Raw genomic sequence first — 14,594 nt, 5'->3', positions numbered from 1 at the left:
AAAATAAAAATAAAGCTGTGTGTACAATCTTTTTCTTTTAAAATTCATTGGGGGATGCAGCATAGTGGGGTATATCGGCTGCCACTAGGAGGCAGACACTGAGCCAAAAGACACTGAGCCAAAAAAGTGTTAGCATCTCCTGCCAGCTATTCCCCCTTCCTGCCAGGAGAGAGCACACCAGTTTGTACACTAGCAGAAGGAGCAGTAAAGAGGCTGAATACAAAAACTGTAGACGGGTCGAAACCAAGGAACTGATGACCTTTCCGGCGAACCGTGAAGGGAGAAACACCAAACATGGAACAAGTATTGCAAGAAATGTGGGTGGGTATAGTGTCCCTAAATGAATTGGGCAAGAAAGATTTTTACAGGTGAGGACACACAATCCTTTTATTTTCTTGCTTGGGTCATTGGGGAAGCAGACAGGACCATGGGACTTTTAAGAGCAGTCCAAAGAGGAAGGAGATAACAAGAAAAGCCTGGAGCTAGGCCATGCCAACGGATGCCCACAGCACCTTGTGGAAGGGACCACTGACTAGAGATTAAATGGTGGCATTGGAAAGTACAACTGTGTCCTGCAAAAAACAAGCCCTCATATAGATATGTGAACAGACAAATAATAAAAGTTATGGCTCTGGGAAGGCAGGGAGCGCAAAACAAAAATGCAAAAAACCTCTGGGCCTGAAAGGATTACTGCATTGATTAAAAAAAACAAAAAAAAAAACAAACACACACACACACACACACACACCTTAAAGCGGTTTTCTAGGCATTTAATATTGATGGCCTATCCTCACGACAAATTATAAATATCAGATTGGCAAGGTTCCAACTCCTGGCACCCCTGCTGATCAACTGTTTGAGGAGACCATGGCGCTTCGGTGACTGCTCCAGCTCATCAAGCACAGCGCCATCTATCGGATAGCGATTTTGCTGGGTATTGCAGCTCAGCCCCATTCACTTGAATGGGATTGAGCTGCGCCTAGACCATGTGACATCAATGGCCTAGAAAGGGGCCGTGGCAGTCAGAGCACCACTGTCACTTAAAAACTTCTGATTACCAGGGGTACCAGGAGTTAGAGCCCCACAGATCTGATATTGATAACTAAAGATAGGCCATCAATATCAAAACAAGCCTTTAAATGACATCCATAGCCTTTACTGCAACTTCAATTCAAAGTTGTGTTACGGAAAATGCAAATACTCAACTTACACGCGGAGTTGAAGAAACTGACGATTTTCTTTTTGGTTGTTTGGGAGAATGTGAGCAATCCCATTTTCAAACACTGAGGGCTGTTCATCATCACTGTACAATAACTCTTCATCCAGCATGTGACTTTCAGATGCTACAAAAGCCAAAATAATTGTAATGTAAATGGGGTTATCAAATATAACACTGTTCAAAAAAGCAGAATTTTCTGGAGGTAAAAAGCAAAATAAGAACCTGTGAGTATGTCCACATGGAATGGAAACGCTGCAGGTATGCAGGTGATGTTTTACAATAGCACCCAAGTGGATGAGATCTTAGGCTACTTTCACACTGGCGTTTTGGCTTTCCGTTTCTGAGATCCGTCATGGGCTCTCACAAGCGGTCCAAAATGGATCAGTTTTGCCCTTAATGCATTCTGAATGGAAAAGGATCCCCTCAGAATGCATCAGTTTGCCTCCACTCCGTCTCCATCCCGCTTTGGAGGAGGACACCAAAACGCTGCCTGCAGTGTTTTGGTGTCCGTGTGACGAAACTGAGCCAAATGGATCCGTTCTGACACAATGTAAGTCAATGGGGACTGACAATAGAAAACTGATCCGTCCTCCATTGACTTTCAGTGGTGTTCAAGACGGATCAGTCTTGGATATGTTAAAGATAATACAAACGCATCCGTTCTAAACGGATGCAGACGGTTGTATTATCTGAACGGATCAGTCTGTGCAGATCGATGACAGATCCACACCAAACACGAGTGTGAAAGTAGCCTTAATAAATGTGATCCTCAATGCAGAAAATAACTGCAGCATAAGTGACATTTTGTACAGAATTTAAATCCACAGCATGTTATGTTATTCTGCTGGTTTCTGCCACAGATTTATCCCTTTGGCATGCATAAGGTGAAACCCTAGGCAAATCTGCAGAACATTGGCCCTGTTGGCCATACTGTACCCTACGAAACTTAAATATCTTATTTAACCCCTTTATTGTTTGATAGGGCAACTTCCCATCTGCAGAAGCCACCTTGTCATTGGTAGATGGATCCGACAGTTTTGATTCGAAAAAACATGTAAAAAGCTTAACAATTTTCATGTATAGCAGCAATGCAATTCAGACCCATGTTTGCATGTGTCCGAGCATGGAGCAGTGTGTTTGCTTTTGTATGTCAATCAATCACAGTAGCGCGTGACTGTGCTTTCATATTGTTTGGAGGTCCTGGTATAACTTTTTTTGCATTGTACATTTTAGGGATTGGCCATCTCCATTTGGACCATGCAATCCTGCCCATCTGTCAAAGGCTTAGAGTATAGGATAGTTGGATGCTACATTGCCCTGAATTATGTAGGCCTAGGCCCAGGAGAGGCAAGTCTGATCGTATAGTAGGTTCCCGTCTGCAGAAGCCACCTTGTCGTTGGTAGGTGGGCCCAACAAAAACTTGCTTAAAAAGAATTATAATAAAATGCACAAAGAGCTTCATATTTTCGTGTATAGCAAGTATAGCAGTAACACAATTCAGATTAACCCAGGTTTACAGCGGCCAGTTTCAGACATGCGAGTTGTCTGCCGAAAACAATCTTCAAACGGGACCTCCTGGCATTTGTACGCTTACAATGCTGTGCACTCCTGCCAGACATCACCTGTAATGTATTATACTGAAGTAATGCCCTCAGTACAGAGCATGTTTCCATCAGACAACTCGCTTGTCTGAAACTGGCCAGTGTAGGCATGTTTTTTTTATGCATGGACCAGTGTGCAGCTACATAGGGTGTGCGCTTTATATTTTTGTTTGACACATTATGAGGTTTTGCTCTTTGCAGGATGAGCTGAACTTTTTAATGTTAATTTATATATTTGTATATAGCTAATAAAGATAGTTTATTGAAAAAAATAAAATAAAATAAAAATTGAATGGAGGCCTAACTAGGCCTAACAGTTTACCTGTGACTCGACCTAAGGGCTCAAGCACATGAACATGTGCGGCCCAAAAAAGAACATTCTATTTTTTGCTGTGTGGACAGAATCTTGCAGATCACAGACCCATTTAAGAGAATGGGTCTGCATCCACAAAAAGCGGGCACATGGCCGGTGCCCATGCATTGCAAATCGCTATCTGCAGTCCGAAGCAGGGGGTGCACGAGCCCCAAGGTAGATCTCTGCTCAGTCTCTTCTTTTGAATGATGTGATTTGGTTGCATCAACAAATACAAAAGGTTAAACAGTTGAGTTTAGAGTTTTTAAAAATCTGTAAAATCTGTCATGAGAGTGGGATTGTAACTGTAACAGCTGTTCCCCAGTTTCTAATTGCACATGCACACCAGCAGCAATGCCAATGCGTTTAGCGTTATGACGATATGTTTATCATGATGTGTAAATGCACGTCACCAACGACTGACACCCTTATCATTTGTTATCAACACTAAAAACTTAAAAAGATTTTTGCACTCACCGTAAAATCCCTTTCTCGTTCAATTCATTGGGGGACACAGCACCATGGGTATACGCCCAGCTACCACTAGGAGGCGACACTAGATATGAAAAAGGTTGGCTCCGCCCAGGTAGGCTATACCCTCTCCACAGACACTAGGCTAATCCATTTGTACCAATAGCAGTAGGAGAGAGAAACAAAAAGCAAAGAACCAACATGTCCTGGACCGGAAAAGGAAGAACAGCAGCCGGTGACAGAAATAAAAACAAAGGGTGGGATTTGTGTCCCCCAATGAATTGAATGAGAAAGTGATTTTACGGGGAGTACAAAAAACCAAATTTTCTCATAAATGTGATTGGGGGATACAGCACCATGGGACTTCCCAAAGCAGTCCCTGAGGGTGGGAAGGAAAGCTCATGCAAAAAGTTGGGTGCAACGGTACAGGAGAACCATGCGACCCAACAGGACCAGGAGAGGCCAAAGCATGAAATGGTAGATAAAAAAAACTAATGAAGTGAACCGAAAGGCTCCATGCCCAAAAAGAGTCCAAAGAAAAAAAAATTGTGGGGGACCGCCAGGATCCCAAGCACAAGTGCATGAGAAAAAAGGGCCACATGCAAGAAGGAACAAAGGGAAGCGCCAGGCTCCACCCAAGATGGGAAGAATAAAGGAGCTAGAGGATCGGGAGCAAGGCTAGATGTCCTGCGCAAGAACCGAGAGTTGAAATGAGCACTAGAGAGCCAGAGGAAGGATCTGGAAGAACCAGGGCTCCTCCAGAATACACAGGAAAGCAGCACAACCGGAAGGAGTCTGTTGGTAATAGCCTAGCGCGCTGCATATAGAAGGAAGCTCCAGGAGGAGGATCTAGAAGGGGACAGACCCAACCAGAAAACTTGAAGGGAACCAGGAAGGATAGAACATGCCTGGGAAAGGACAGGAGCAGTCCTGAATCAAGGAAGAAAACTTCCTGGAGACAAACTAAAGACCCTGTGGACCACCTCTCGGCAAAAGGAAAGAGATTCCATAAGGCCTGGAACCAAAGGGACCCGACCAGTAAGAGGACGCGGCAAGGAAAAAACTCCAAATTGTCTCAAGGTAAAAACATGTGAAGGCAAACGCCATGTGAAGGCCAAGGTAGAGAGGAAACAAGGAAGCACTGGAGGCTGCGCAATTGAGAGAAAGAAAGCAAACACCATGGGAAGGGAGCAAGCCTCCTTTTACTGCAAGGCAGGTGGGTTAAGAGAAACACCCTAGGAGAAAGTGGAAACCCGATCCTGCCAGAGAAAGCAGCCAACCTCTGGGGAGAAGGGGGTCCTCGGTAATGGCCAGGAGAAGGGAACATAAAGACATGCTTCCCACACAAGAAGGCGAGAAAAACTGGAACAAAATATCACTGAGAAATGTAAGACCAAAGAATCCCTGGCCACATGAAGCCTCAGGAAAAAAGGGAACCAGTCACAGGCCCTGGTAATACAAGTGGAGACACACTTGTCTGAGAGATATTGGAGTAGAAGCGAGAACTACAAACAGCCCAAGGAGGAAAAGTTCTCAAGTCGAGGGGAAGCTCCATCCCAGAAGTGGCCAATATAAATGTAAACTGCAACCAGAGCAACAAACTCTGAGGTACCAGAATCTGAAGCGACAGGAAGAGAGGTTAGATTCTCAAGAGGGGAACAAGCCTATGGGGACCCAGGAGGGAAAAGAACCAAACCGGGCCCCAAGAAGCAGCTGTCATAAAAAGATCATGTGCGGTCAGAGATGCCATGAGTAGCTTCCCCAGAGGGAACCAGCCATTGAAGGCTAGGGTAGCTAGATGGTCTAAGAACCATTGGGGCAGGGACTCCAAGCAGGATTACCCAGTCAGAGGCTCAAGTAGGGTCCACAAAACTGGGCCACATGAGGACAATAATAGCCAGATTATCAAAAGAAAAATGAAATGCAGCAACCATAGGGGGGGGAATCAGACATGGTTAACCAACCACCCCAAGTGTAGTGACTAGCATACTGTATAACACTGGTCCAGAATGGGCAAATACAGAACCCTGGATTTTGTAAAATAAAATAAAATAAAAATCGCCAAACATCCATATGTCAGAAAAGGATGCAGAATTCGCCAGGGGAAGCCGGGAGAGACTACACTGACATGTAGAAATCAGCTACCAGCAGAGCACAATGAAACCCCCAAAGAAGAGGGTAGAAACGGACAGGTGCAGACAACAAGGCCCAAGCGAACGGCACTTCTGTCATGTAGCACAACTAATCAGAGAACATAAGGGAGTACCAAGAACGACCGGACCATGGAAGAACTATGGGACCATGTGCGATACCACAGCGAGCAGCGGAAAATTCCACCCACCAAGTAGGTGTGTGGCGCTCAGAGAGGACGTCCAGCGATTACGTGAAAACTGCTGTAGCGGCTGGTGTTCACAATGCTGCGCATCCCTGCAGGATAGAACATCCAGTGGTGATCCAGGTACTCTGCCAGGACTGGGCCATGTAACCCTGTGAAAACAAAAGCAGAGAGGCAGTAACAACAACGCGGGTACTCCATCCATGAAATGAGGTAACGCGGAATACAGTAGTACTTTATAGGGTTGACAAAAAACTAACCTAGCATGATAGCCAACAACCTGCGCCCATGGAGAAGGGAGTGTGGTTGTCTGGGGCATATCAGGATTGAGAACTACTGTTAAATAGTGCGTCAAACAATAAAGTAAAAATCATGCCTAGTACAGGGGGCAATGAGAGGGCCTGGTTCAGGAGGTACTGCACCAGGTGTCAGATCTGAACAGGCCAGCCATATACTGGATCTAAACAATTGCAACTCTACATATGGTTGCCAGTTACATGCTACAACCAGGATGGTTTCTTGGATACAGCGCCTTGAGATAGCACAAGTACACAGCCGAGGACGAAGGTAATGGGGTGCCAGATGCATACTAGAACCAGAACAGAGTGATGCATACAGTGACTAGGGATGGTACCATCACTCTGCGTGAAGAGGGACCACAGGATTGCCTAGCACACATTGGAGCCATATGGGCCACAGATTGTACCAATAGGGCACAGCACTTGGAGATACTACACTCAGCCCGAGAGTAGGAGTAATCTGACTGCATGATGCACACAATGATGAGTGGAGACATGGCTACAGCATGGTATAGGTACTCTGCTTAATAAGGCGTAATATGACTGCATGATGCACACTAGAACTAAACAGGTGTGATGGCTACAGCCTCTGGAGATGGTACAGGTACTCCACCTGATAAGGGAGAAATACAACTGCATGGTGCACACTAGGACCAGACAGGTATAATAGCGACAGCCTCTGGAGATGGTAAGGTACTCCGCTTAAAAAGGGAGTATTATGGTTGCGTGGTGCACACTAGCACCAGGATGGTGTATTGGCTACAGCGTTAGGAGAAGTAATACAGTAGCCTGGAACACTCCGACTAGGAGGGTGTGTTAAATATAGCCCCTGGTAATAGTGAAATTGCTCCAGCTGTACATTGGAACCAGGAAAGTCTGCCGGAAACAGCCATTGGCACTGGTACAAGTACCCCCCCAGTAAAGGGGAAGGCGTACGTACCTGGGACACCACATAAGTGTGCCAGCGTGCTAAACACGGTGGCGGGTAAAGCACCGCCTACTAAAGAGGCGGCAGGCTGACTTGTGTGGATAATTACCTGTGCAACCAGGGGAGTGCCATCTGAAAATCCACTAACCCTACCTGGAGAGGAGAGTTTCCTCACTGGACATTTGTCTTTGACCACCCAGAGAGATTATGTATGGTGGAAGACCGTCTGATGCTCTGTTCAGAATCAGAATCGATACAGAGGATTCCCCCGATGAGGCAAAAGGTACCCAAAGCGATTCCCCCAGAGCTAGTCCTGTTCTGCAGGAAACCAGGACGTAGAGGATAAGAGGGACCAATGATAGGGTACCCTAGGCCGTATGGTCGCAGACAGGATCGTGCTCCGCCCAGATACGGAATCTGAGTCGGAGGTGTCCCCCGAGGCGACGGAAGGCTCTCTCCCTGCATAGGAGAGGAGTCATTGCCAGCCTCAGACCCGTCCTGGAAGTTACCCAAGGACACAGAAAAGGAGCAGGACCTAGTTCAGACAACCTTAGGTTGATTACTGGACCTGGTGTCTGAGCGTGTGTGTACCCAGTCAGCAGAGGTCGGCCGCATTTAGGCAGTCCAACGACTCAACCATGGATTGGGAGAGTCAGGCAAGGTTCCCTATGGGAACAGGGAGGTGGCCCATTCAGGAGGGAACTACACAGAAGGGGTGGTCAGTGTGTCCTGAGAGGGTCTAGGGGCACTGCGCACAAACCGGGTCAGTCTGACCACATGGCAACATTTTATGTCAACGGGAGTCTACTCTGGAAGAGGACTACTCTGGAATGCGGCCTAAGAGAGGGACGCAGGGAAGATTCTCACCATCCGGCGTCTTCAGGCGCCGCAGGGACACCCCTTCGGCAAACTCGTCACAGATGTGGGATTGCCGGCATGCCACTGCAGTATGGGGGACTGGATGATCGGCGAGTACGCGCCCGCAGTGGGTGCAACTAAAGTGGATATCCATGATGGAGACCCATCCTGCAGCAGGCCAAGGCCTGCAGAAAAGAAGAAGAAAAAAAAAAAAAAAAAGCAGGTCTCCTACAGACACTAGACTAAAACTGATTAGCCCAGTGTCTGAAGAGGGTATAGCCCTCCTGGGCGGAGCCAACCTTTTTCATATCTGGTGTCGCCTCCTAGTGGTAGCTGGGCATATAGCCATGGTGCCGTATCTCCGAATGACATTAATGAGAAACATAACATTATTATACTAATAACCGTAGTTACACACCAGATTTTTTGTTCTTGAGTCCTTCTTCTGCATGTGGGAACACTTTCCTTAAAGTGACCAAAATGTTCATGAGAATATTCTGCAGCAGCGGCTGAACAATGGAGGAAAGGGCTTGGCCTGGAGAAATTACTGCTCTTTGTGAGGCTGGCACAATTTTCTGCATGGCTAATATAAAGTCTTTAGCAGTAATTTTAATTGAAGATATATCCAGTAATAGTTTATCTGATGTTGTGTAAATCTGAGGGTATCGTCTTCGTAGAGCACACAGGGCTGCTTCAGCGCACACCGATTTTATATCAGCACCACAATAACCTATAAGGGGAGGGAAAGCACAAACCGTTACCACAGATTTAAAAAGCAGTGCTTTGCTAAATTCTGATCCTACATTTGCAAATACTACATGGATCTAAATACAAAAGACAACATACTTACCAACACACTTCTCAGCCAATTCTTCCAGAAACATTTCGGAAGGTTTTGGGTTCCATTCTTTTGTATGAATTTTGAGAATTTCCAGCCTTGCCTAGCAATATACATACCAGAAAGTAAACAGTCATAATCACATTATAAAAATGAGGGTCAAATTCCCTAAAGCTAGACACACGGAGGGACATCCATCAAGGTGTATACAACTGTGGAGTAAATGTTGCACATTATGGAACACGGCATGTGTGCACCATAATTTGCAACTTTTTGAGCTTCTCTGCACTTTTCAGAAGAGCCACTGCATTTATTGAAAAACTTTTGTCAGAAAGTGGAGGAAGTTGAAGCTGGCATAGACTTCAGTTTCTGGCGCACGGCAGGGCAGAGATGCGCCTGATTTGTTAAGAGGCTTCTGCCTCAAACGAGGTGCGTCTCACGCCAGCACAGGGAGATCAAGCCTGGAGTGTGGATCCGCCATTCTTGATATATCTCCCCCAATGCTTTTATAATATGAAAACCCCTCTTGTAACAGGGAGGTTCATAAGTGAGGAGGACCTCAAAATTCTGTAAATGCTACAACAATTAGAAAATATGAGGGTATTACATGATCACTACATAGTCCAGTAGTGTGATAATCATCTCCCAGCAAGACTGACACATTACTGCACCATACATGAAGCCTGCCTGAAGCAATGGTCCAAACTAGACAATACAGGGAACTATACTTACATCTCTATCTGGCAGGCTGAAAAGAAATTCTCTGTCAAAACGACCAGGCCGTCTGAGAGCTGGATCTATGGAATCAAGTCTGTTGGTGGCTCCAATCACAACAATCTCTCCTCGGCTGTCCAACCCGTCCATTAGGGCCAGAAGTGTGGATACTATGGAACTGGCATTAAAAGAAACTATTTTGAAGGGGGGGGTTGCCACATGAAAAATATTCTGCAGTATTCAAACCAACACCTGGATTTGAATACTTTTGTAATTGCATGTAATTAAAATTTTTGTATATTCAAAGAGCTATTCAATACAATGTATCTGTATAAGCGCTACCTGTTTTTTTTTATTATTATTTTTATTTGTATTATTTCTCTGGCCACCTCAGCAGATCTGCAGCACAAAGGACACACCCTGCAAGAGCAATTGGAGCAATGAATGGTGAAATCTCTGGATCCATGTGAGGTACAGGGCTGGTTCAAGCTTTGTTAGAAAGATTGCAGTGTATTATATGATGTCTGATTTTTTTTTTTACATTAATCATGGGATAAACCCTTTAACTTACAGATGCAAGATCAAAGTGGTTGACCTTTTTGTACTGGTGCTTCCGTGTCTGCTGGTCTTTCGATGCCCTCAGAACATTCACCTAGTGTGAGCAGAGCCAGTGGACAGACATGCAGCAAAGCGATTCCTACTATTGTGCAGGTCAGACCATAAGACTCGGCACACTAGAAGCAGCCTTTCACTGAAAGTTTTGAGAAGGAATCAAAAGATCCCTATGGGATGCCATAAGAAGTGTAACAACGTTACTCATGACACAAGCAGTTTTTAAAGGATTCCAAAGACATACTAATGGGGAACTTAGATTGTGAGCTTCATTGGGGACAGAGTGATGACAATGACTAATGTGCTCCAGAATGTGTCCATGCTATATAAGTGACTAAACCTGATCTAACAAAGTACCTAAACCTTAGATACTTTAGTAAGAACTAATCTAACTGCCGCAAAATGAATTTTTGTAACACCCCCCCCCCCCCCACCATTTCCTTGTGAAATAGACACCTGATGTTCAGGTGTCTATCGTGTCTTGAAATCCATAAATGTCAGCAGTGTACTGGTATACGAATTCCACTGTGGGGGGCCCACTGAGTGCTGTACAGGGTGGAGCACACATGACTACTTTTGCCTATGCCCTGGCATAGATGTACTATGGCAGGCTTTAGCAGAGAAGCTCTGGTACAGGCAGGAACAATGATGTGTGCTCGGGCCTGTACGGTACTCAGTGTGGTCCTAGTAGAATCCGTACACCGGACATAACAGTCAACAAATATATAGATTACAAAGAGCTATGGGCAACTGAACAGTGTTTCTCTATTTCGCAAAAAAAAGTATATATTACAAAAATAAATTCATTTAGGGCAGTTTGTTTTTTAATAAAGTATATTCCAAGATTTAGGTACACTAATATTGTGAGACACCCCTTTATAGAGGTTTTCCAGTATGTGACTGTTTACCACACACCCTCAGGATAGGCCAGTGGTATGGTCATGAATAGTCACTAATGAAGGGGGTGAACGACAAAGCTAGCAAAAAGGTAAAAAAGGAATGTTCCCAAACTTACCTATGAATTTGGTCTTGCCTGCTTGATCGTACAGGAGCCAATCCATCAATCTCATCAAAAAAGATGATTGAAGGACGCATTTGATAGGCCTATGCAAAGAAAAAGGGAGTTTAGATTAATTGCTTTTGGTATTTCCATTCTCTAAGTACACAGTCGAGTCCCATTATTATGACCACTTTCTGCTTTTGACATCGGCAGCAAGTAGCTCATTGCAGTTCACGTACACTCATACATGCTGACTGTCTTCCCTGGGGCAGATGGGATCTTCCGGTAAGATAATGTGACATGTCACATAGCTAGAAATGTCTGGCATTGGTTGGAAGAGCATGACAAAGACTTCCATGTACTACACTGGCCCTCTAATTCCTCATACCTGAACCCAACTGATCAGTGAGACCACTTTGATCGTGGTGATCCCTCTATGGATCCTCCGCAGTGTCCCCTTTACTGCAGTCAGCATTGCTCCAGATACCGATGACAACCTACCAGGACCTTATTGAGCCCCTCCCAGCCAGTCTAGCTCCTGCCCGTGCTGCACATAGTGGTTACAATAATGTGACTGTGTATAAGGGTACAGTCACAAATTAAAAATGGCTAAACGGTCAGTTTTGCATGACCTCTTTGCAAAGGGAAAATAAATCCTCTGGGGCGCGCAATGCCCTTCTTTCTATGGGATTTTTTCCCCCTTGTCACGCCGTTGCCGGCCCTCTGATAACTGAGGCCCCAGCTTCTCTGCAGCCTACTCATGACCTGGTTCCCCCCTATGCTGCAAAGGGGGTGCAGGCCTCTTCAGGAAGGCCAGATGGCTCGGGCCAACACTCTCGTTTTACCCGGGGACCGATGCCATTCTTGGGGGCGGGGCACGTAGTTCTCTCCACTTCCCCATCCTTCCTCTATGCCTGGCGCAAATTCTTGGTGCTCTTCATGCGCTCTGACCACCTCCTGCTTCAGGAGGACCCCTGCCTGTTTCTACAGGGTACTCACTATGTCCAAACCCAGACCCCAGGCACCAAAGCCGGTGGTCACTTTTGTGCGCCATTTTGACTGTGCTTCTTGTCGCTCAAAAATCCCATCCGGTCAATAAGATCTCCTCTGCTCTTCGTGTTCTGCTCCGCCGCCAAGTGGCTCTGACCCAGTCGCCCCTACCGCCCAGCCCATGGTAGAACCGGAGTGGGCACGCTCCCTGTCAAAGATGGTGCAGGAAGTCTCCCATACCAACAAAGCCATTGTGGAACTACTGGGGCGTTTGTCCACAAGGCAGTCCTCTGACCAGTCCGACTCTGGAGATCCTAGAGCTCAGTCCAATCGCGGCCATCCCGCTAAAAGGGCCAAACCACCCTCCTGCAGAAGGGTGTCTGCGTCCCCAGTTTCTTCTGCCTCTTCGCCACCTCCCGGAGAGTCTCACTCAGACGTGTCAGCCTTCGAAGAGGCATGTTTTGAGGGACAGTTTACAGATGTGGACCATGTCTCTCCTGAGGACCAGTCTTAAAAACGGTCTTCTATGGTGAACAATTACAGAGGTTATAGAAACCTTACAGGTTTAGAACCCTGCACCCTCATCAGTCGAGGTTTTCCTTCAGGCGGTCCCGTCGCTCGCCCAAATGTTTCCCTAACCACCAGGATTTTAATTCCTTTCTTTCCAAGGAGTGGAATTTTCCTGACAGACGTTTTGGTACGCTTTCCTCTCTTTCTGCGTCTCCTCCGGAGTGTGACGAACCCTGGAGTCTTCCCCTTCGGGAGGACCTCTTGTCGCAGGGACCGATCTTCCACCCGAATTTAGGGTCTCTACATTTAAAAGGCATTTGCTGTTGAAGCCGCCGTAGTAAGGGCTCGGGGTTTCTCGGATGCTGTTGTCCAGACCATGATTCATGCCAGGAAGCAGCTGTCCTCCCAAATCTACTACCGGACCTGGAAGTCCTACTTTAGTTGGTGAGAGCGTCACCAGCTTTCTCCCATTCACTTCCCGTTATCGTGACTCTAGTCTTTCCTGAAGGCGGGCATGGATTTGGGGCTGGTTCTCAGCTCCCTTAAAGGACAAGTTTCAGCTCTTTCCCTTCTTTTTTCAGCGGAACTTAGCTTTGCTTTCTGTGATTCGGACCTTTCAGAAGGGGGTTGCACACACTGCACCCCCTTACCGCCCTCCGTTGGGACCTTAACCTGGTGCTCAGCGCTCTTCAGTCATCTCCTTTTGAGCCTTTGCAGCAGGTGTCTCTTTGCTTCCTGTCCTACAAGGTGCCCTTTTTAGTCGCAATCACTTCCATCCATAGGGTGTCGGAACTCGCGGCTCTTTCCTGGCTTCAGTCCTTCCGAAGGTTGTGTCGGCATTCAATCTCAATGAAGTTATCATTCTTCCTTTGATTTGTGCTGCCCCATCTCACCCTCGCGAGCAATCACTTCACACTCTGGATATAGTACGGGATGTTCGTATCTGTCTCAGACGTCATCTTTCCGATGGACGGATTCGCTATTCCAGAGGGGCAGAGACAAGGGTTGGCTGCGTCTAAAGCCCCCATTTCCTGATGGATTTGTTTGGCCATTGTGGAGGCATAACGCATCAGTGACCAGGCCCCCCGTTTCGGGTTACTGCTCATTCTGCTTGGGCAGTGCAAGGCCTGATCGTTTTTGCACACTTTTTAAAAGTTTTACAAAGTACACACCTTTGCGTCCTCTGACGCTTCTCTGGGGTGTAGAATTTTACAGACGGCGGTTCTCTAATTGTCCAGAGGGGTTTCTTTGTTTATGGCCCACAATTGGGACTGCTCTGTAACATCCCATGGTCAAGCCTGTGTCCCGAAGACACACACAGCTCCCACCCGTTCTCTCTTTTACGGGCCTCTTATGGCCTACGTGGTTCTGGGTTTGTACATTGTTTGGTTTCCTGTTTCTCCTACTGCTTTTGCACTAACTGTTTTAGCTCAGTACCTGTAGGAAGGGTATAGCTGAAGGGAGGAGCTCACACTTGTGCTTAGTGTCGCCTCCTAGTGGCAGCAGCTATACCCATAGTCAAGCCTGTGTCCCCCAATGAACGGAAGAGAAACAGATTTTACAGCAAGTACAAAAATCTAGTTTTTCCCTTAACATTATACACTGCTCGTTTCCATGGTTATCACGTAGTAATCGATGAAGAAAAGAAGGCAGCACTCACCACTGTTGCAGTTACGTTTGTGTATGGAAGAACAAACAAACAAACAAACGAGTATAAATGATAGGGCTGGGGCGGACCTGTTCTCACATAGAAAGCTGAATAGCGACTGCCGTTTCGAGCTGCCGCGCTTCCTCAGGCCACTGACCTCATGGGGCAAATCTGCGCCTCCTTTTAGAGTCATTACGTGTGGTTGTCATAGTAAACCCT

General features: G+C 46.3%; 1 protein-coding gene across 1 annotated transcript in view; it reads right to left on the bottom strand.

The window, feature by feature from the left end:
* The window catches only part of ATAD2 (ATPase family AAA domain containing 2), an 88,879-nt gene that overhangs the window by 15,556 nt on the left and 58,729 nt on the right, over positions 1–14,594 (bottom strand). Inside the window, exons 13-17 of the mRNA XM_044293249.1 lie at positions 11,243–11,331; positions 9,634–9,793; positions 8,914–9,004; positions 8,482–8,793; positions 1,211–1,343 (exon numbers count right to left, since the gene is read on the bottom strand). Coding sequence (XP_044149184.1) covers positions 1,211–1,343; positions 8,482–8,793; positions 8,914–9,004; positions 9,634–9,793; positions 11,243–11,331 — 785 coding nt within the window. The remainder of the gene's footprint in view (positions 1–1,210; positions 1,344–8,481; positions 8,794–8,913; positions 9,005–9,633; positions 9,794–11,242; positions 11,332–14,594) is intronic.

The sequence above is a fragment of the Bufo gargarizans genome, chromosome 5 (assembly GCF_014858855.1).
Source record: "Bufo gargarizans isolate SCDJY-AF-19 chromosome 5, ASM1485885v1, whole genome shotgun sequence".
NCBI classification, from domain to species: Eukaryota; Metazoa; Chordata; class Amphibia; order Anura; family Bufonidae; genus Bufo; species Bufo gargarizans.
This window is presented reverse-complemented; position numbering and strand designations above follow the sequence as displayed.